The following is a 24,931-nucleotide window of genomic DNA, read 5'->3' as shown; positions in this document are numbered from 1 at the left end:
CTGTTATAATAATTTCTGCCCTTGATTATTTCTTTCCTTCTTTATCTTTAGATTTAAAATGCTAGTTTCCAACTTCTTATAGTATTGATTGGATTATTGATTTAAACTTTTCTGTTTTCCTGATATAGGGTTTTAGGCTATAAATCTTCCTTTAAAGTATTACCTGTATCCCATGAGTTTTGACATGTAATATTTTTATTATCATTCAGATTGAAATACTTTCTAATTTCCAGTGTGATTTTTTTTCTTTGATCCAGTGGTTACTTAAAATTGTATTGCTCAAATTCCGAACACCTGAGATTTTTAAATTATATTTTTATTATTGATTCTAGATTAATTTCATTATGATCAGAGTTCATATTCTTAATTACTTTCATTTTTATTTTATGACTCAGCATGTTGGATTATTTTTGCTTCTTCTTCTTCTTCTTCTTCTTCTTCTTCTTTTTTTTTTTTTTTTGCATTCCTGAGGTGGGAGCTTACATAATTTACTTGAGACTTCATCTTTTCTATTGTATGCCTTTCAGTGAAATAAATTTACCTCTCAGCACTTTTCTAACTGTGTCCCAGACATTTTGAAATGTTTTATTTTTATTTTCATTCAGTTCAATGTGCATTTCATTTCCCTCAGTACTTCCTCCTTGACCCATGAGTTATTTAGAAGTATGTTGTTCGGTTTCCAGGAGTTTGGAGATTTTCCTATTATCTCTCTGTTATTGATTTCTAGTTTGATTCTGTGTGGTTTGTGAACTCACTCTGGATGACTTCAGTTCTTTTCAATATATTGAGATTTGTTTTATAAGTAGGATATGTCTTCCTTGATATGTTCCATGGGCATTTGAGAAAAATGTCCAGTTCTGCTATTTGATATAATGTTCTATAAATTTCAGTTTGATCTTCTTGGTTGATGGAGTTCTTCAGTATCCCTGATGATTTGCTGTCCAGTAGTCACCTGTGATATGTTGTTGTTTTTTTTTATTTTAACTTTGTCCTATCTCTTGACAAGCCGTATTTTCTTATTGGTTGCCAATTATTCTATATTAAAAATTGGCTTAAGATTATGTTATGTTTCTTCAGAAATATTTCTTCCTGTTTTAAATTATTTTTTTAGTTTTAATGCCTCAATTCAATCAGATGCTGAGCTGATTCAAGGCTGGGTTGGTAATGTTCTGTCCCCTATTTGCCCCACTCCTAGGGCACGGATTTTCAGAACTTCCAACTGAGTACTCTAAGATATTCACTGGAGCTTTTTGCTTGCATCTTCAGCCTCCTGCTGCAGATAAATGACTTGAAAGAAAAGTGACTATAGTCTGTTAGCTCACCTTTTGTTTTTCCCTTCTCTGAGATTTTGACCCTTCATGTTCAGGTTACTGGAGCTGATATCTGATGCTTTCAAAAAGAACTTTTAAGAAATCTTACCGGCTTTTCTAATTTTTCCCTATGGGAGTGGTGGTCATCTGCCAGTGACCCCAGTAGTCAGAAACAGAAACCTGATTCAATATACTTTTAACAGTAACGTATTTATAGTAATACAGACTAACTTTGTATTTGAGTATTTGATGAATAATGATGATAGAACACAGAAAACTCAGACATCACGGGCAACTAAAATAGAGAATAACCAAGTAGCTTAGATTTTTCCACCATAAAGTTGATGCTCTTTAAGTTCCTACTGTTAAGGGTAGCTTTTGTCACCTCTTTATTTTTAAGGAGCAAAAAATGTAATAGAATACACTAAGATTTGCAATCTGATGTATTTACATGGTAAGGTGCTAACAGTAGCATAATTTTATAATATAAAGATCAACAGCACAGAAACAATAATTGACAAATGGCTCAATCAGCAAATAATGAAAAATTTAAATTGAGCAATAAATTCACAGTTCTTTCTTTCCTAATTGGATATGTCTTAATTGCAGACACTGTGCACTGAAAATAATATGTTAATAGATACGTATTTTTCCAGTGATAATTTAGGAACCGGTCATAGTTACCAGTTATAATGGTATAGCATTATGTGTAATTTAACCATTTCATCTCAGGAACACCTCATTTCCAGAAATAAGCTCATAATGATAGTCCCGTGCTAAACAGACCCTAGTGTTTTGGGTTTTATTTTGTTTTTTTTCCTAAAAGCACTTGTGTCCAAATTCTCTATCTGATTTTCCTGACCCTGCAGGAAAAACCCAAATGCACAAATGGTATTAAGCTTAGAGATTGCATTAGTGCTTGAATAATATATTCTTTTCTAAGTATTTTGCAAAATAATATTTAAAATATTACTTGACTTGAAATTATTACTTTTATGATTTTAATGCTTACAGACATCTTTTCAGTAAATTGTTCTGTCCTTCTGTTTCATTATCTATAGATAAAAGCAATATAGTATACACAACCCAGAAACAAACCTTGGAAATACAAGCATTTGAGGGATACAACAATTTGTAAGAACTGAGTTTTGAGGTAAAACGTGAACCAGAAACAAATATTGTTCCAAAAGCAAAACAACAACATTAACAGCAACAACAATAATAACAAGAAACAGACCTCACAAACGATGGCATGGTCAATAGCCTAAGTGCAATATGCTAGAAGGTCAACAAGGATGGAAACTGGACAATGACACCACTGCTGTACTGTGACACATAGGAGGTGGAGCAAAAGCCAGATGTCAGCAGATTATGGGAGTACGTGGGATTTGAGAGAGAAAGGTTGTGAAGATGGACTGTTTGAAGGAACTATAGAACTAACTGTGTCCCACACATTTTGTGAATAAGAGAAGTAGGAATGAGTGAAAGATTCTTTTTAAGATGACAGAGATGAGCATTTGTGAAAGGTTGACTAAGGTAATCAGTGGCAAGGGGGATGTTGAAAACTGAAGAGAAAAATGGACAGAGGGAGTACTGGAGCAAGAGAGATCCAGGCCGAGACCCAGGCACAGTAAGGGCAGAACCTAGAAGGGATCATCCTGAGACAGAAGGGAAAGGGTAAGAAGAGGTGGAGCCCTAGATAAGTTTTGTCTAGGTTTGGAATGCATCCCGGGCATTTATACCTAATGCCATTTCTTTTTCTCATTAAAGTAAGAGGCCATAGCTTTTGCTGAAACTGGGAGATGGGTTCAGGTGGAAGTTTGGGGATAATGATGGATTTTGGAGCATGGAAAAGAGCATGGAAAAGAGTGGGCGCATAAAGCATTGCTAAGCAACAGAGATTGTAGCATTTTAAATAGCCATGTTCTTAATTAATGCTCATTAATAACAATCACAGTATCACTCAAAACTAACCCTTAATTATTCATTATAACATGGCAGTGCTTGTTAATTCTACCTGTTTTTCTAGATTAATTGAATTTAACCAAAATATTGGTTATTGTAATTCTTACAATTTAATGACAAGATGTGCTTGGTGACCACAATTCCAAATTGAACAATCTCTCTATCTTTTAAGTAATGTGTTCCAATCCTATTTCTTTCAAAAAAATCAAGTCAAATTGCAATTATATGTATTCAGTAAGGCTTGGGGGAAATAAATAATAATATGAAAATAAGCTGTATCTCCCTCAAGATTTCTTTTATAGAAAAATATTTTTAGGGCGCCTGGGTGGCTCAGTCGTTAAGCGTCTGCCTTCGGCTCAGGTCATGATCCCGGGGTCCTGGGATCAAGTCCCACATCGGGCTCCCTGCTCGGCGGGGGGCCTGCTTCTCCCTCTCCCACTCCCCCTGCTTGTGTTCCCTCTCTCGCTGTGTCTCTCTCTGTCAAATAAACAAAATCTTTAAAAAAAAAAAAAAGAAAAAAAGAAAAATATTTTTAAATTGATAGTCACAAGTGGTTTTCTCATTGAAGTAAAACTCTTCTAAAGTTTCTGTGGAAGAAAAATAATCTGGTCCCATGTCCCCAAATAAACTAGTGGCTGTATAAATAGAACAGACATCTCTTCAACCAAAATCATTGAATTAAACATAAGTGCAATATAAATCAAGCTATTTTTACTACTGTTAGTCTGTAGCATATTCAGTTTTGTTTTAAAATCATGTTTCTGTATATGATGACGGACCAGGCCCCTCTAATAACTAAATTATGTAAATGATACTCAGTAAGTATCTGTTTAATTGATAGACAAAAAAATGTTAAACTTCATCTTTTTATAGTTCCTTTATTCTGTTTTATTGAATTCCAGGTGGACAGCAAGTAGAAATTATGAGAAAAACAACTGACTCAAATTATACATTTTTGACAGCATTTGACAATTCATTTTTTTTTTGTCAACACAACCTAAAACTACTTACAATCTGCATTATTATGGACATTTGGATTCAATAAATGTTTTCCATAGTAAAACTCGGTGAAGAGAGACAAATAACTTGGCTGTCTTTGTCACGAAACTTTATTATTAAAGTAATGCTATAAGAAATTTTCTGTATTTTTCATATATGATTTGCCTGCATTCCAATATTATTTTATGCCAGCTTCTATCTCAAGTAATATTTGGAATGAAGATATACTTAATAAAAACAGAATTCCATGTTGATATATTCTGCTATCTAAAAGATTGAAGTAATGAAATTTCATCAATGCTTGGATTCTTCTCAATTTAGCAAACAGAAACTTAGTTCTTTGGAAAATTAGTAGCTTGTTCATCTCTCAACCAATTAACGACACTTTATCAACATAGTTTTTCCATCATTTATTATCTTTATTTGTACCTTCTTTAAATGGCTAAAAAAAAAAATCTCCCAATCTACAAATTATGGAGCGTCCTTCATTAAGGAAGTTTTATGTCAAGTGAAGATTAAGTAACTATCAGGAAGGTCTATTCGTGGATGTCAAATGGTGATCAAATATTAGTGACTGCCTGTAGAACTATATCCTAAATGATTTTAAGGTGTTATCCAGACTGGATAGGAAGGATGGTTCGGATTAATGTATGATAATGGCCATAGATAAATTAAGAAGTTGGAATGCAAATGTCACATACCTGCCCTGCTGAGTAATCAACATAATTTTTTTTTCAAAAATTTACTTTTGAGAGATTATTTTATTACCCCAGAAAAAATATGTGACTGAAGTTAACTAAGGTTTTATTTTAATAATTTCCCCTCATATTTGAGAAGGAATTAATGGGTATATAGGTTGTGGATTGTACTGTACTCACATTTAAATTGAATTTGTATTTTAAATATTTAATATGGATGTTTTCTTTTATATGTTGCCCTATAAGAAGTTTGTGTCTTCAGTACTCTAAGCTAACTTAGGGTAAGCTTTTACTTAGCAGTGAACTTTAAACCACGTAGTTTTTGTAGGACGTTCTCTGGGTTTGGCTGACTGTTGAAGCATAGGACTCTGTAGTTCTGTCAGTATAGATTAGTTGCCTTGTGGTTACTTGTCAGGGATTATGATCTCAAATTTATTGTTGCTCAATGCCTTTTGGAATCTTAATTCAGAATATCAAATATATGGAGGAGTTCATGTAGGGAAAGTTTTTCAACTATTTCTTTAGGTCAGTAGTCCTCATCCATCTGATTCTCATGAATCAGAATCTTTGTTGTAGCCTAAAAATGGGCATCCCCAAACTGCACCCTAAAGTAACTTACTTGGAATCACAGGTGGATGTGCTCAGACACTGTGACTCTGATGTTTACTTTCAATTAGGAGCCACTGGCCTCAGTGCACTCAAATCTGTCCCCAAATTGATGTATCATATATTGCCTCATCTCTCACCTATTAACCTCTGAAACAAGTAATACATTATATGTTAAAATAAAAAAAGAAGAAGAAGAAGAAGAAGATAGTAGGAAGGGAAAAATGAAGGGGGGGAAAAGAGAGGGGGAGACGAACCATGAGAGACTATGGACTCTGAGAAACAAACTGAGTTTTCTGGAGGGGAGGGGGGTGTGGGGATGGGTTAGCCTGGTGATGGGTATTAAAGAGGGCACGTACTGCATGGAGCACTGGGTGTTATATGCAAACAATGAATCATGGAACACTACATCAAAAACTAATGATGTAATGTATGGTGATTAACATAACATAATAAAAAAAAAGTTAAAAAAAAAAAAAGTAAAAATAAATAAATAAATAAAAGTCCAGGACTGTTTTTTTTTTTTTTAAACCCTTCCCTGAATTCCCCTTGGCCTGATGTTTTAAGTTTGTACTGAGCAATTTTTTAATAAATAGCCTTCCAAAATTGTTCCCTGTTTGTTTCAAGAAAATGCTCAAAGATACTGTTCATTACTCTAACCTGTACCCTTTTTGTGATGACCTTTCTGAGGAATGGTTATACTTCCTTTGTTACAGCTGTTTTGTTTTTACCCTACAGATACTATCAGTTTTACAACTGGCCAATTTTCCTCATTGTTTTTGGCTACTAAAATGTTTAGTATATAATCTCTGGCTTGCCTCTATCAAATAAATATATAGAAGTTTATTGTATTTATTTTTCCTATCAGCTTCACTTCTGGCTTTGTCTTAGTTTCCTAACTTGACTGTGACATGGCTTCTTTGGTTCATGTTGTTGTTGTTGTTATTGTTGTTTTTACTGAAAGATGCAATATATTAACAACAAATGTTCTTACATCCTTCTTAGACTATGGCAGGATATAAATAAATGAGCAGCAGCTTCTGACTTATGTTAAGTCCTACTACATAAACAGTACAAAGTGATATCACACATATATAGCAGTCATACAGAGCCCCCAAAAATGACTAAAAAATGAGAAACAACCAGAAAAAAATGAAAAAAATAACAAGAAAGTAACTATGAAAAGAGAGAACACAAATGTATATGATAAAGCCCATGTACATTTTTGATAAAAGATTTTTTTGTTAGAAAGTAACGAAACTGGAGCACCTGGGTGGCTCAGTCAGTTAAGCATCCGCCTTCAGCTCAGGTCATGATATCAGGGTCTTGGAATCGAGCCCCATGGACGGCTCTCTGCTCAATAGGGAGCCTGCTTCTCCTTCTCTTTCTCTCTCTCTCTGTCTCTGTCTCTCTCAAATAAATAAAATTTTAAAAATAAAAAATTATAACTATGAAAAGAAAGAATGCAACTGTAAATGATAAAGCCCATGTAGTACATCTTTGATAAAAGAGGTAGAGTAGCAAATTGGGAAAGGAGTAAACTTGTTTCATTAAGTCTAGGACTATAGTGAGAATAAGAGCTGACAATTATCAACAAAGAAAGTAGCAACACCCAAAAGAAGCTGACACAAATTAAGAATACATGCTTGTATATACCCATTTAATGAAGAAAAAAAGTCTTCTTGTCATGATCAGAAGATACCTCGTGCCTATCTATGTAGTTCAATAAAGTAAACTGGTGGTGATAGGTTCTCAAATTTTCAAGAAAATGCAAAACTATGTTCCAATTACTTTTCTTAAAAAGCAGGGACCTAAATGTAGTCATCAATATTGTAATAGCATTGTATGATGATAGATGATGACACTTGTGATCATAGCAAAATGTATAGAGATACTGAATCACTATGGCATACACCTGAAACTTATGTAACATTGCATGTCAACTCTACTCAAAAAAATGTAAAAAGCAGGGACATATGTAATACATTTTAGAATAAACACTCAAATAGTTTAATCTTTTAAAGTTGTGGCCCTGAAATGATTTAAGTTATTAAAAAAAAAAAACTTTTTATAATTCCAAAATGTCTTCTCTTGAGTTTCCAACTGAGTGAGTTTTAACTTTGCTGCAAGCAAAGATGTTTATCTGTTTTTTTAAAAAAAGTAAATAGAATTGCACAGGATGTTCTGGTAAGGAAATGTTTTCCAGATTAGCTAAATTTGAATTAATAATCTATTCATTACCATGTAATGAAACAAAACATATTTGACTAATGTATTGCACTATATCACTCAGGTCTAAGGAATGGATTCAGGAGAATTAATTTTCAGACAGTCTTTGGAATAATAGCTTCATAAAATTCTCATTGATTTGTTTCATGTGGACCCCCAAATAAAGGTGCCTGGTCCATATAGTATGCTCTTAAATATGTATTTCTCTTATTAGATTATATTTACAGATAAAATAAGAGGGGGAAAGGGGGAATCAGAGTATTTAAAGATGTTTCTAAAAATAGTGCTCATTGGGTAGCACATATATAATATGTATACACACACATATGTACACATACACACATATGTGCATACATTGAAATATGTCCTACTTTGATAAAACATGGCACTCTATTTCCAGCAGCCCCATTTATACATCTTCATCTGCCCTGAAATTTCAAGAGTTTTACATGGCCACATATGGGTGGGAAATGTAAGAAAAAAAAATGTCATTTTAATTTCAAATCACAAGGAATTACCAGTAAAAATGTTGCATGTGTTATATTTCAGATTGTCCCACATTTTTAGATTTTTGTTTAATTTTTCCAAAATATCTGGAGAATTACCAATACAGAGAATTAATAGTTTTATTTCTTTCCCCTATTGCTTTTCAGAATGACAGATCATTTGTTATAATTCAGTTAACAAAATTCCGCAACAAGTTTCTATCAGATTTTGAGGAGTAGCTCACAAATGACATGTTATTAGGCACCATTACTAATTGACACTCACTTGTGTAAGGAGGATTAATCTATTTGCTAAACAAATACTCTATTGAGTAAAAGTTGGTTTCTTCACCTAGTTTTATTAGCTAATTATTTATTGTATTTTATATTGATATTTGATAATGATTTTTCTATTTTTGATGATTTTCAAAGGGTCATAATAATTCAGTTTAGTTTAATATGAGAAGAATCATCCAGAGATGATTGGGTTGGGAGGGATGGGGTGGCTGGGTGATAGACATTGGGGACGTTATGTGCTATGGTGAGAGCTGTGAACTGTGTAAGACTGACGAATCACAGACCTGTACCTCTGAAACAAGTAATACATTATATGTTAAAAAAAAAAGAAGAAGACAGTAGGAAGGGAGGAATGAAGGGGGGGAAATCAGAGGGGGAGATGAACCATGAGAGACTGTAGACTCTGAGAGACAAACTGAGGGTTCTAGAGGGGAGGGGGGTGGGGGGATGGGTTAGCCTGGTGATGGGTATTAAGGAGGGCACGTACTGCATGGAGCACTGGGTGTTATACGCAAACAATGAATCATGGAATACTACATCAAAAACTAATGATGTAATGTATGGTGATTAACATAACATAATAAAATTTAAAAAAAAACTAATTTGAAAGAGGTTAAGGGTGAGTGGTTTATATGTTAATGTTTTGACAAGGAGAAAGGGAAAGAAAGTAAATAAAAAGTAGCTCCAGGATATAAAGTTGAGGGAAGGCTCTCTGTATTATTTAGTTGTTGTTGCTTTGTTTTAATTAATGAGGAGATTATGATCCTGTTCATAGATGCATGGGAAGGACCTTGTTGTGAGAGAGAATTTAAGAGAAAAACAGAGGAGAAAATGGAAGGTGTGTGATACTCCATGCAGAGCTGGAGCTGAGATCAGGAGCACAATTTAAGATGTTCACCCTGGAAGGAGGACCAGACTTGTAGCCTGAGACTAGAGGGGAATGGAAATGAATGGTTGAAATCATGGAGAAGTACATTTTGTGGAATCATGAGGCGATTTGCTAGAATTAGTGAAAGCTGAATTAGAAACAATTGTTGGTAGAGTAAAAATCTCTGTTTCACATACGCATGATGGAATCCACTCTCTGAAATGACTTTTCAGCATCTTAAACCTTGTCTTCTTTTTCCCCTAATTCTCAGGCTTTCCCTGCCTTCTCCATGGTAACTAGTGGTGTTTGTTTTATATTCCCTTCTGTAATAGCTAGTACTCTAAATCCTTGTCTTTATTGCACTGTAAATAAAATTTATCTCTATGCTTTTCTCCACCACTCAGCTCTTCATCTCTGTACCTTTGGCAGCAAGCCTTGCGATAGATACATTGTGAGTCAGAAAACATTGAATAGAAAGCAGCTAGCATCTACTGTTTGCTGATTCTGTTGTTGGCATCAACGTATCCAGAGCTTCATTGTTCAATTTCATGATCTCCATTTTTCAGATTTGGGAGACTGTGTTAATTGCACAAGATCACATTTAATAAGGGATAAAGTCATATTAGACCACAGGAAGTCTGACCCCAGAATACTTAGTCTTCACTGTTATCTTTATTATTTTTTTAAGATTTTATTTATTTATTTGACAGAGAGAGAGAAAGTGTGCGCACAAGCAGGGGGAGCAGGAGATGGAGAACAGGCTCCCCACTGAGCAGGGAGCCTGACATGGGGCTCCATCCCAGGGTCCTGGAATCATGACCTGAGCCAAAGGCAGAATCTTAACCAACTGAACGACCCAGGCGCCCCTCCACTGTTACCTTCATTGACTCTCCAAAAAGTCATTGACACTCAGATGAAAGTTGATGGGCTATGAATTTCTCAATCCCAAATTATGAACATATTAATTCTTTCAGATTTTCCCATAATGAGGGTTAGATTCATAATACTTTGAGAGTTAGAATTTCTTAGGTAAAGAATGGTGACCTTAAGGTACTTAATATTGATCACTCTTAATATCTTTATCAGTTTGTGAAGACGTCTGTAAATCACTGGTTTTGTGAAACTTTCCTTAGGCTTTAGCTATGTTGAAAAAAATAGTTACATGCAAAATTGTGTGAGGTCAATTTAGATAATTTTTTAAATTAATACTTACAGGAGCTCTTCCTTAATAATATTTCTGGTGTTATTATCAGGATAAACACTCTCTTGAGGGTATCATGAAGTGAAAAGAAAAAAATCTGCTGTGGCCACTTTTAAGCATGTCCTTTAATAACTCAGTCCTTCTGGATGAGCTAATGACCTGCCCTGCTCTCTTCTGGCTCTGCATTTCTGGAAGGTGGAAAGATAACTGTTTTCTAAGACAGTAGTTCTTAAACTTGAACGTACATCAGAATCACACAAAGGACTTGTTAAAATGCAGGTGGCTGTGTTCTACCCCAATAATTGTAGACTAAGTGTGAAGTGGGCCCTACCCCCGGGGGGTGTAGCGTCAGTATGAGGTAGTGCCCTAGAACTTGCATTTCCAACAGGTTCTCAGGTTACGCTATTGTTGCTGGTCTAGGGTACACACTTGGAAAACTACTGTTCTGAACTACAGATGTCATAGCTTCAATTCTCAATATAGTAATAACTTTCATGGATTACTGGCCTTATCATCTCATCATTTCCTTTGAGAGTGAGCTCAGATCATCTCTTTCTACACAAAAGTCATTGTTTCTAGTAAATATGTTCTAACACTGAACTGGTTTATATCCAACAACTCAGTAAGCAATGTAACAGTTAATCTAACATGGGGATATATTGTGAAACCATTTTTTTTTTTTCTTAAATGGTGAGCATGTTTCACATCTTTAAAGTATTCTCACTGGATGCCAGTGAATGTAGCCCTCCCTATCTTGTCCTTGTCCACAGGTATTCCTCTGTCCACCTTCACAGAGCCTGGCTCCTCATTTAGCTTTTCTCCTTTCTAAGATAATGTGAATCTTATTTCTATGTCACTTAACGCATAAAGTATGTATTTTCATATAACCCTGAACATATAACACCACCCTAACCACAACCATCACTGACAACTTCCCTGGTCATTCTCATAGAATATAAGCTTAAATTCACTCCTACTGAATAGTGACCAAGACAAATCTTTGGATTTATCTTTGACTTTAATCTGAGCATCTGGACCATACTTTTTAGGTTCCTATATGTAAAATTGCTGTAATTAAGTCACCTTGAGGGACAGATTGACAACTAGTCCTATGAATTACATTGTCCTGTTCACCACAGGTATGGTTTAAAATGTTGCTTATTGTGTGTCTTGTTTATACAAGTTCAGAAGATCGATTCCATTCAGATCTTGAACCAGGAATCTTTTCTTTTTTCATTTTTTGTTTGTTTAAGAAGTTGGAGTATGTTTAACTCACAGAAACTATGAAATATGAAATTAGTATTTCCTTCCTTGCTTTTGTTCCTATAAAGATCAGAGCCAATTTATGGCCCAACTACCAACTGTATGGGCTATAAAAACATTTCTCTGCCACCATCAAAATGACAGTGTGCCACTTGCTTATATGCCACAATTTTCTCATTAAAAAGAGAGAATGAACTATAATATGTATTTCTAAAATTTGCTTTAAAAACTTCTAAACCCAGTAGGAGGTACATTTTGAAAGTGACTATTATGCATTTCTCTTTATAACATATATATTAAAGTTACTTAGTTTTAGAGCCCATCTCTTCTACCCCATTTTAGCAGTCCTGTCATCTATTAGTTAACCCACAAATCCAGATACTTGTCCTGGAGTCTAGTACCAGAAACTCTACACCTCCAGGGTATTATAGATTAAACAGGGTTTACCACTTTGGAGGAAGCATGCCTTCATAAAGGGATTAAATTAACCTCTGTGACCCTCAGATGCACTTGTACTCATGTAACATTTCATCTTTTAACAACATACTGTGTGTGTGTGTGTGTTGTAACCATAAGCATTATTTCCTTGGTGTTTGAAACTTTACCACAGTGAATTTTCTAGAATGATCCTACTTTCATCTGTTTCAATAATGCTTGCAACTACATCTATTGGTGTGAAAGAAAAATTGCACCAGACATGTTATAAAACAACAAGGAGGACTGTATTCAAGACTATTGAAACAGGGGTGAAGACTACTGGAATAGAGGAGATAGATTAAACTCAACTCCACTGAAACAAAAGGTGAGAGGATTTTTAAATGCTGGAGTGAGCTAATGGAAAAGTACTAGAAGGTATTAGGAGGGAGGACAGTCAATGGGATTAAGTCATCTGTGCATCAGAATGGTCCTTTCACTTTTCAAAGTTAGGCTCCTACCCTCCTATAGAGTACTAGGAGATAGATGCACTGTCTTCTTTAAGGATTACTTTTTAAAGGGATGGCTCCCAGATGCTTGAGAAGGACATTTCTTAAGATATTCTGGCTTGTAGGAGATTTACATCTCAAAGGGGCAGAGAAAGAATTTACAATTGCATGTTTTCTAAAAGTAAATTTAGCTGTAAGAAAAGGGAGGTCAGGGGCCTAGAGTTAGGAGGAAACCTGTCTAATATTTGGTCATGCTGAGGGGAATATTTAGTTGGTCTCATCAATGGTATTGACTCTTCAAATTCTCACAGGACAAGAGAAGATAGTTCAGATAATTTATGGGCTCCTGGGTAACTCAGTCGATTGGGCATCTGCCTTCGGCTTGGGTCATGATCCCAAGTCCTGGGATCGAGCCCCGAGTCCAGCTCCCTGCTCAGCGGGGAGCTTGCTTCTCCCTCTCCCTCTGCTCCTCCCCCCTGCTCGTGCTCTCTCTCATGCTGTCTCTCTCTTAAATAAATAAATAAAATCTTTTTAAAATAGATAATTTATATAAATTTCTAGGGAATACAAATATATTTTTTTCTTGGTCATTTAACATACCCAGGTTATTTTTCTTGCTCTTTAATGTTAAAATGAAGGAATATATGTAAATGATGTAACCATTGTTTTAATTTAAATTGAAATGTGCATGGATCTGGTCATAATATTTGTGTATCAAGAAACAAAACGAACAAAACAAACAGTGATCTCATGTCACCGAACATGGGCAGCAGAATGGAAGGTAGAAGATTAAGGAAAACATCCGTGGCCTCCAACTATGGCAAACTAAGTTACAAAAATTCTTTCCTTCTCAACAAAAACTGGCTTTACATCTATAAATGAATAATAAAATCCAAATGAACTAAAAAGAACTAGATATTATGCCATGACAGTTGTGATGCAGGTGAGCAAAGCCAGCTGATTTATTTTCATAAATATTAGCTCATATTTTGCCAGTCACAGAAACCAGTAAAAAAGAGATTTTCAAGAAGGAAGAAAGAGTCAATAACGTAAAGTGATAGGAAGTACAAAATGTAAGTGATACATAAAAATGAAAAAGAACTGGAAAAAATCATTATGTTAATTGGTTAAGAGGTTATTGCTAACCTTTGAGTCTTCAATGCTGTAATAGCACCTGTAAAACCCGTGTGTGAACTGGCCAGGTGAATGGGTGCAAGATGAAACAGCGAGAGTAACTGATGTTTCACTTTTTTTTTTTTTTTAAAGAAATATGCCACAAAGAGTTTGAAGGGTTAAGGAAATTTTTCTAAGTTTAGATGTGACCTAGATAATTTTCTACTCTAAGAGTAAATAGCATATGGAACAGAAAATATTGAAATTTCAAAAGCAAGTGGATAACCAAAAGAATGCTGGGCACCAGGGTTTAGTGAGAGAGGTTGGCAGATGGGCAGAAAGAGTTTAGAAAGGGAAAAGGCCCCAGCTTTGAGACACAAAATAAGGAAAACAAGAAAGGTAAAGAAAGATTTTTAGTTTCAGTTAGTCTCATTGTTTTCATCCAGTTTTTACTGCTAGGTGATCGATTCCATAAATATTAAGGATGTACTATTTTCAAAACGACTTCAAAAGAACTATATTTAGCACAGGTCTTTCAAAGCTGCACTTCATTTGATAACTGTTTGTAGTCCTGGGTCTTTAAAAACTAACAAAAAATATAATTCACCCTGGATACATTCTTATTTCTCATAGTGAAAGGGTATTATTAAATTTGATAGGAAAGGTGAACTCGAACTACCTGCTAATTTGTGACATCATAGGGAGGTAAGTTGTGCTGCTTAATATTCTCTTATTCAGATAACTGGTGCAAAGACAAGCTGTCAAATACCATTTATGTTGTAGCTATTGTATGAAAATGTTTGTGTTTATTTAGGACATTGTATAGTAATTGATTGATAATTGGTAATTGATTGATGATTTAGGTCTGAAATGATAAGAATGGCAAAATCATAATGATAATGATATTATTTGAGTCCACTTCTTTTCCCTTTTCTCAAAGTAGGATTTATACCAAAAAGCAAAATTTGTGCCTACCTAAAAGATCCTTTCTTACTTTTAATTCCTACCCAAAATACTTACCTGCAGTTATTTTATTGAGCAAGGACATTTAAAAGACTATTAAAATTCAACCATACTTTGCTTAAACAATTTGAATGATTAACTATAGTAATTAGCTTTGAGTAAATTCATAAAATAAATAGAGCCTTGCTACTTCATAATTAAATAGAACCCCAACTTCCTGCATCTAATTCTGTATTCAGATGATCAGGGGTGCTATTTTAAAGTACTTTCAGGAAATGGGTGTAATGATTTTGTTGTTGTTGTTGTTCTTGCATTATTAATGAACTTTCATTCAGACTACAGATTGGCAATTGGAGTTGTTAGATAAAGGGAAGTGAGTATACGAATTTTCCTAATAATATATACCAAAAAAAAGGCCTCCCCACTCCTATCCATCCTCTAGAAGCTTTACTGCTTCTTATAATAACATTTTAAGTACTTTTTTATAACAACATAAGGTGTAAATAAGTAAATATTGTTATTTCCTCAAGCAACTGAGCTAGATTAAGCCTTACTAATTTATATCAATAATTGCAAATTGTATAGAAGCTAGTACACTTAATTCCTTTTTAATGTTATTTGCATATTCCAAAATGTGCATTTCCAAGATAGGAACAAACTGATATATTAAATTTTTTTAAATGCTGGTTGGCTGGAAAAGGAAAGAGATGACACACTGCTGTTGGTGCAGATAGGTTTATGACATGGCTCTGAAATATGTTTTATAACTTCAGTGTGCCATTAGATACATCTGAGCTTAAAGATATTTCCCTTTCCTTTAGTTTTCCAGTCATAAATTTTATTTTCACAAAAGAACCACATCTTGTCAATTATTTTGTGATGCTCATAATGGAAATTCCTGAAACATTAAGAATGGAATCTGGTTTTAGAGTCTTTTCGGTGATTCTCATCAATTTATAGATTCTCTTACTTTATTCTGTGAGATACTGGTCCTGAAAGATGTTCCATAAATAAAGGTTTTTAAAAATATATACTAAGACCCTGTCTAGGAGTATTGCAGTATGCGTGTTAACATGTTCAAAGCTCTGAGAAGTTCTGCAGGAAAGCAAACTTTTATTCATACAGTCAGCCCCCAAACTTTATCTGTTGTGCTTTCTTTTAACATGATCCCTCTTGACCATTTTCTGAAATGTTTTGGCCAATACTATTTCAGATAATATAACTGTGCTTAAATGTCAATTTTCTTCATTCTTTCATCTTTCCTTAGAAATGATTATCAACTGAACTCTAAAGCATGTAAATAAGCCCTTTTGCATGAAATTCAGGCTCCTTACAAAAGAGGGATGAGTAGCAGATATTACATTCAATAGTTGACGTCCCCGACACATTATATGACTAGGATACATAACTAGCTAGTCAGTGGCCGTGATAGAATGAGGTCTCCTGAGTTTTTCTGTACAGAATCCCCTTCCTTACATACATCCCTATATTAATACTGTTTATTCATCAAGTATCATTCTGCTCCCACAACAAAAGCCCTGAACCTTAGAGGACATCAAATCTCTTCTCTTTCCTCTATCCTATTCCTCCTGCCCTGAGGCATCTCAGAACACAGGACCACCAAACGAAGAGTTAACATGGACATATCATACTGAATAGAAACGATTGGAATTTGTAAAGTTAATGCTTTGAAATGTCAGCTTTAATTAAATTTGACAAAAGCTCTTGAATACCAACTGTACCAAGGAACCAGCTTCAAAATTTGGAACAATAAAGAAGAATAAGGCATGACCCCACTCCCTAGGTGTTCACAGTCTCCTTGAAAAGAAAGACAGACATCTAATTATAATAAGACATTATATATACTATCATTTGCTATTTCTTAAGTTGCTTTGACGATGTAATTTATTTCCAACTGTTTATTCAATTGGCATCATGTGGGACTGGCAAACACTCGTTTTCCACTTAAATATTTTATTGTCTTAAACAGAAAATAAGTAGAAAATCAATTTTTTTATTTGTCTGATGACATGATTAATGATTTCTAGATCCAGTTTTCATGTTGTCCAGAATCCTACTGATATTATAAGAATTGGTATACTTGGAGATTTTTAACTAATTTAACTACTTAGAAGAGTGGACAGTGGTCACTCTGCGTCTCATCATTCTCCTAAGAGAGATTCTTAGCAGAGGTTAAAAAGCTGACATCTGATATTTCATATCTGCAAAGAGATGCTTCCTCATTAAAAATATAAAACATGTTTAATGTCATTTAATTTAATATCACTTTTTGTTCTATCTACAAATTATATTTTATTGGAACTACTGTGTGCTGTATACTTGTAGAACATTTGACAAACATCAGTGCATTTCATAATTTTAAGTCTGTAGTTACAGGCAGGATACAGTCTCATAGCCTCCTCTTTGCCTTCATCTGTATTGAGCTTATATTCCTGGAGGCCACAGGCACAGACTTCTCCAAAGCCAGTAGTCTCTCTTTCAAAGATAAACTCAAGAAGTAATCTAATTTTAAATAATGGAAGTCTTTTTCAGAACTGTAGACATTCATGGGCAAAAACACACTTTTACCTCTAGGGAAAGGTCAGCAGCAAGCCCCACCCAGATCTTTGCAGGGGCCTTGCTTTAATACACTGGTTTCATTCTGTTCGCAGAGCACCTTTAAGTGCAGCTAGAATATCCTCACGAGTAACTTGTCAAAAGTGAATGTGGGCCAAGATTGTATTCAGTTCTCACAATATTAAAAAAACGGGGCTATGGGTTATTTGGCAGTGTTTCTAAACTGATTATCCAAAACAGAGGCTCAGCTTGATGCCAATTCTTTACATGAACTGCCAGACTAAACAAGTACCTTTTGAGGTTCATCCATCACAATTTATGATACATTAAGCTAAATCTAATGTTCTCTCAGGCTGGTGTTAGGGGATTTTCAATAGTCAGACTAAGAAATTGCATTTGGGAAAAGGGATTTCTCCTTTCTTTTTACGTAGAATTTCTTTAGTTCTATAGAGTCTTGTTATGTCTATTGGATTCTTGTTATACTCTGGTACTAATCGCAGATTGATTTTAAGCATTTGAAATCTTAACTGGTTAGCAGCAAATGACTTTAAATTAACATTGCGTGAACTATTGTAAATTATTCGCTGAAAAAGAGTGTTTAATTATAAACGAAGAAACCTGCTTCCCAGTTGATTAACTATATTAAACACTTTATATTTTCAAAGCTCTACACTATTGCTAATAAGCTGTTTCTCACAGTGGGTCTCAGAGGGAGCCTAATACTATCACCTCCTATTTTTATAAATGATGCACTTGACCCATAAAAATTAAATTGCCTATATTGGACCACATAGAAATGAAAAACTAGACTTAGGTTTCATGATCTTAATGTACCTGTGCTTAGTTGACAGAGCCATGCTTTTAGTTTTCTGAAAAGCCGAAGTTAGAAAATCAAATAAATTTAATTGCACTTACTAGAGATGGTGACGTGCACGCACGCGCAGGATTTCTTTTTCCTTAGAGCTTTTCTGTTCTGTATGTGAAAGTAGGTGTTCTGTTATAGGGTAACATAAAACAAACTCAGTGAGATGGCTCTCCAGTCAAATGATCCATGCTACTTACTCTGATGTTCCTTAACTTTAGCTCACTTGCCAGACTGACTTGTCCCTCTTCCTTTTTAGAATCTGTCATTTGGAAGACTAATGCTATTGACACTGGACAAGTTATAGAGTGGTCTGATACTGAGAAAAGCACGTATTTGTAGCAATGAGTTCATTTTAAAAGCCCACTTGATATTGCTTTCTATAAAAAAATATAGTTGTATATCATATTGAATTTTATTTATTAATCATTAGATTTATAATCTTTAATTTTTTTTTCACTTTGGATTTTGAAAGTTATTTTCCATGAATAAAGCAGTTTGTAACACATAATATATATTGTGATTTTATGTTGTTGGTTTTTTAAATCCGTGGTTTTGGATTGTTTTTGTTAAGTCTATCTAATCTAATGAGTTTTCAGTTCTCTCAATAGCAGTATCAGTTTAATATGTCACTACGCAGGGAACAGAGCTAGAGAATAGTAACTGCCTAGTTAATAAATGGTAGTCACTAAAACATCAGAATTTTTGTTTGTATATGGCCACCAACGTAATTTTGGAATGAAATTTATTCTAACTGTATCTCCATATAAAGCTATTAATAAATTAATATATACATTTAAATTTTGAAAATTAAGAATTGTCTGTTTAAAATTTTTATTTAGGCATATCATTTTTCTATAGAAATAGAAAAAGGAAAATTCTTACCAAATAAGAGGAAACTCTTTTGAATATTATGGTGCTAACAAAAGTAAATGCTCCTTGACATACTATTTTTTTAGGACTGTTAAAAAAAAAGAAAAAGGGCGCCTGGGTGGCTCAGTTGGTTAAGTGACTGCCTTCGGCTCAGGTCATGATCCTGGAGTCCGGGGATCGAGTCCCGCATCGGGCTCCCTGCTCGGCAGGGAGTCTGCTTCTCCCTCTGACCCTCCCCCCTCTCATGTACTCGCTCTCTCTCATTCTCTCTCTCTCAAATAAATAAAAATTTAAAAAAAAAAGACAAAGAAAAAATATTACATGATATGGTTTACTTTGTGTTATAGAATTTTAATTGCAGGGGTGCCTGGGTGGCTCAGTCAGTTAAGCATCTGCCTTTGGCTCAGGTCATGATCTCAGGGTCCTGGGATGGAGCCCCGCATCGGGCTCCCTGCTCGGCGGGGAGTCTGATTCTCCCTCTCCCTCTGCCTCTCCCCCAGCTTGTCCTCACTCTCTCGTGTGCTCTCTCTCTCTCAAGTAAATAAATAAAATCTTAAAAAATTGCATTTGAATTACATTTGAATTACATGTGCACAATGTGCTACAGAAATTTAATCATTTGAATTATATGTGCACAATATTATATACCAAATATAATAGCCAAATATAGGCATTTTCAGCACATTTATCTTCCTAGATACAAAGTCTTATTTCAGTGCCAATAAAAATATAAATGTATGGCATTGGATAATAGAATGACATAATTTCTCCTAATTTCATTTACAATCATGTACAGATAAAGATAGGGTTAGAAATAAGTAAGGTTCATAAGTTGCATTTTATTGTGGAAAAATGTAATGAATAACAATAGAAGAATGTGATTTAAATATTTGTTTTTTGGTGTTTTCATTAAGATTGAAGCTTTGCATCTTTTCTAAACAATATATTTTTTAAGATTTTTAAGTAATCTCTACATGCAATGTGGGACTAGAACTCACAACTCTGAGATCAAGAGTCTCATGCTCTACCAACTGAGCCAGCCAGGCACCCCTTCTAAATAATATTTTAAAGGATTCTCTGACAATCAAATTTCTTCAAACTTCTAATATATACTACGTAGAGTGTGGTTTTTCTGGACATGAGTATCATAAAGTTTGGATGGATAAATCGGACTGTAATCGATGAGTACACAATTTGCTGTACCAATATATGAGGGTAAGGGTTATGTCTACTTTGTTCATCGTGTGTAATAAGGGCCTTATCTAGTACCTAGTCATGAACAGGAGCCCTATACATTTTTCTTGAATAAAAAGAAAGATATAAACATCATTTTTGATATTCATTTATCTCTCCTCACTAAAATGCAAACAAAAAAGCAGATGAAAATATTTGGGGCTGACGAGTAAAAAAAATTTAAAAAAATTTTTAAGATTAAAACTGCATTAAGCTCTAGTGCATTCTTATGTAGTTCTATAGATTTCCATGGTATTTCCTGGCCTTAATGGAATGAACTAAGGAAAATCGGGTTAAACTCAGCAAAGGTTACCCAGAATGCAGTTAGAAGGCCTCCACTATCTGTGGGTCTTCTAAATTCACGTCATTTTTGCCAGTGTCATTTATATATGGTTTGATGGTAAAAGTGAATGGTCAATATTTTATTCTAATAATTATGTTGCCACACATATGCTACATATTGTCATATAGGGATATAAAGTGATATAAAGGGAAAGGGAAAGGAATAGGATGTTAGTAAAGAGAAGAATGTGTGTCTAAGAATCACTGCCAGGAAAAGGAACAAACCCTATTGTTTATTGAATCCCACAGTATCATTCAAAGTTCAGAACTGGCGCCCTTAGGAGACCAGTAGATGCTCCTCCAGAAGCCTCTGGTAGTCATCACTGCTGACCCAGGCTGTGAGAACAGTACTGACCTTGCACCCAGAAAGCACTGCTGTTAGGATACAGACACAGCATGTTTTCCAAACCATCTGCCGAGAGGTTCCTCTGGCCATCTGCATGAGAGAGCCAGCAAACAGTTTCAACTGGAAACATCTATGTATGGTGGAATAGAACAGTCACAGCAAATGTTTTGAAAACAGTTTTCTTTTTCAATTCAGATTATTTCAATCTATGAAAATGCATTATGAATGTGAACTGACTCAATTCTTACCAAACTAGTTTTGGTCAGCACGTAGATAAAATCGTAGAAGAATTTTCTTTAATCTGACATTTGTGCAATATTTGAGTTGTCTGGGAAATTGTGCCCTCATTAAGGGATGGCATAGATATCGAATTGGGCTTAATGATCCATATTATTACTTTTAACTCTAATACTTAATGATGTTATATAAACAAGTTGCATCATTTGTTCAAAATTCAATGGCAACAATGTTTAAGTATCACATATAGACTTAAATCATCTTTTATGTCACTGGAAGATATTACCCAATTTATAAAAATCACTGCTTAGAGTCTCTAAGTGACTTAGGTCTTCAGATATTTCCAGATTATTTGAATGAGGTTTATCAACATGCACCCTACCTAGGAATAACAAAGAAACATATATACATTTTATTTCATTTTGTTTTACTTTGTTTCAGCTCAGAGATGATTACCTAAGTGAATGAATCTTTAACATTGTGGAAGTAACACTAACTACTTATGGAACTTTTATGTTTTAGCATTAAAAAAAGGACGATTTTGGATCACACCAGATCCTTATCACAAAGATGACAACATCCAGATTGGGCGTGAGGTGAAAATATCTTGCCAAGTAGAAGCTGTTCCTTCTGAGGAGTTAACATTTAGTTGGTTTAAAAATGGTCGCCCATTAAGAAGTTCTGAGCGGATGGTTATTACACAGACTGATCCGGATGTCTCCCCGGGAACGACAAACTTGGACATCATTGATTTAAAATTCACGGATTTTGGGACATACACATGTGTAGCATCTCTGAAGGGAGGAGGAATATCTGATATCAGTATTGATGTTAATATATCCAGCAGCACAGGTAAGAAGCATATTTGTGATACAAAAGATGTTCACATTGAGAATAATTTCTTTATGTTTAGCAAACAAAAGTCTTCAGCCATGCTAAGACTTCATTCTTATTCTTTAAGTTTCCTAAAACCAAAATCTAACATTCTGAATGCCCAATAAATATCACGTTAAAAGTGATATTTTTATTTTGATTTAGATTTACATGAGATTTCTATTTTTGTTATTTCTATTTGTTATTTCTATTTTGATTTAGATTTACATGAGATTTTATAGAAATACTGAAAATAAAAGTAATAACATTGGCGATGATAGGTATAGGCTTCCAGATTAAATAATAACAGTTTTTTTTTAATTAACTAGGAAACCTCTATAGACTCTAAAATTATATTAATTAATAAAGTTAAACAACAAATGCCTAAAGAGCTAAGACAAATTTTGGAAATGTTAAACAAACAAAATATTTAATCCTAAGAAGAAAATACAGATTTATAAGAAGTGTATTTTCCACCAATGAAAACCAACAATAAAGGTGTTAAACTTGTAATCAGATATAACTTTCTGAAGAATGTTTTGATAGAATCTCTTCACAATGAGAATGATTAAATAAAAAAATATATATTGGAGTGAAATTCCTTCTTTTAAAGTTAGAAATGAAAAATGTTACCCATTTTCTCTCAATTAAATGTATAGATGAGGTAAATTATAGGATTATGGCATGGGAGGACATGCTAGCTTACCTCTTAGGATGTTTTAAAGCCCTGTGATTCTGTGAACTACAATCAGTGTGCATCCAGACAACACTTTATTTGTTTTGCCAGCTTGTTACCAGACCGAATTTCAATTTAGGATTTCTATATAATTCGAGGGTGAATAATAATGTGTTGAAAACATAGAGCACACGTGTAGCCGGCAGACATACTGTTTTGAGAACATTTAAACGGCTTTTCCTTTCCAGTCAGGTAGCATTTTGACTTTCATCCAGTAATGGATTGACCTGTGATTTTGTATCTTCTCATGATTCTAAGTTGCAGTGCATGCTGGATTGATTTTACTCCTTAAGGGATATTAAGTCCATTCTTCAGGCTGACCAAATGTGCTTACTTTTCACATTCTGTATTATTTCTAAGAGAGAGTCCATTTTTATCAGCTACCGTTAATGTAAAAGGAGGTTAGAGTGATGAGAGTTACTTGTGTTTGAACAGATATCCCTTTCTAGGAAAAATAATAATAATTGATAATAATAATAACTATTTGACTAATAACTGTTATCTAACCTTTATTTCCAAATCAGTGCTAGCACCAGGAGATGGACTCATTTTAGGATATCTAATAGAAAGCTCTTGATGTGCTTGGTCATCATTCATTGAATTTTTCATTCAGTCAACAAATATCCATTGATTGCCTACGTTAGTGTGCTAGGTGATATCCCACAGTGGTATTTCCTGTCAGAATGACAACAATTTTGTAAGATCCAGGATTATCTGTCCTTATGTATGAGGGGCGATTTTCCAGAATTATGAGCATTGCTTTTTTGTTTGCTTGTTTGCATGTTTTTGTTTGCTTGTCATTGCTGTTGTTTTCAGAACCAGTGACACAAACCCAGATCCAAATAATTCAGGCTGCTTTTGAAACAGGCTTGTCTGATGATAGCACAGTTCATACAACATTAAACTTAGACGAAAGAGGAAGCATAGAATGGGCAGAAGAAAGGAGCATTATATAATATCTACAAAATTAGTTAGTATACGACTTACATTACCCACTTCAAACTCTGTACTGTAAATGGCAGAGAAGATAATTAGCATTGATTCGTGAACTTTCTAAAAATCCTAAAAGAAAAATGCCAAAAAATGATCAGAAAAGCAGAATATATTCGAGAAATGCCTCTTAGTAATAAAAGTTTACTTGTAATGAGTAAAATTTCTTAAATGATTATTATTCTATCTGGTTACCAAAAGTAGCAACACTAGAGATAAAAGAGATAATATGAAGTCCTCTTTCAAAACACTCCCCTTTGCTGTCCCCCACCCATCTTAGACAAACCTGGTTATTATCTGTCTCCTCCTTGGAGTGGAAGCTCCCTGAAGCCTGGGTCTTTGTCAGTATTGTTCATTGTTGTAATTTCTGCATTGGAACAATACATGGTACTTCGAAGGTATGCAAAGGTAATGATTAAATAAAGAAATGAGCTAATTTATTCACGTAGCTTTCCTTTCTAGGTTTTCTTTCCTCCTGTTTCCTCTGAAACATAGGCATTTGGCATCTCTCTTCCTGCTCTTGTAATTCCCTACTGACTTTAAGAAAAGTTGTTCAGCATACCAATTTATACTGTGATTTAAGATGTTATCACTCTTAGGGGCAGGAATGGTTCCATCATTTGTGGTGTCCAGTGAAAATATGAAGCAGACCTCTTGTTCAGAACTTGCTAAGAATTTCACGATGGCAACATCAAAGCATTAATTTAAGCGCAGGGCCCTTCCAAGTGAGTCTGCATAGGTGGCATGGTCATGGGGCTGGTGGCCTGAGCAGGGGATTGTATTCTGATAGAAAGGCCTGGAGAAGATGTTTAACCCAAAGGATGAGTCATTGAAGGTAATCACATATTTTATCTTTATGCCAAATCTAGCTTTGATGTTCTGTTTTGATTACAATAGAATGGAATACCAGATTATAATATAAAGATTTATAGATCTGAGATT

General features: G+C 34.4%; 1 protein-coding gene across 1 annotated transcript in view; it reads left to right on the top strand.

Annotated features, from left to right (window-relative positions):
* Positions 1–24,931, top strand: part of MDGA2 (MAM domain containing glycosylphosphatidylinositol anchor 2) — an 800,528-nt gene that overhangs the window by 560,700 nt on the left and 214,897 nt on the right. The window contains exon 7 of the mRNA XM_045900785.3: positions 21,913–22,242. Within this exon, the coding sequence (XP_045756741.2) occupies positions 21,913–22,242 (330 nt within the window). The remainder of the gene's footprint in view (positions 1–21,912; positions 22,243–24,931) is intronic.

The sequence above is a fragment of the Mirounga angustirostris genome, unplaced genomic scaffold, assembly GCF_029215605.1.
Source record: "Mirounga angustirostris isolate CCGP_5_RB_7025 unplaced genomic scaffold, mMirAng1.0.hap1 SCAF_9, whole genome shotgun sequence".
Lineage (NCBI taxonomy): Eukaryota > Metazoa > Chordata > Mammalia > Carnivora > Phocidae > Mirounga > Mirounga angustirostris.
Note: the sequence above shows the minus strand (reverse complement) of the source record. Positions and strands in the feature narration are given on the sequence as shown.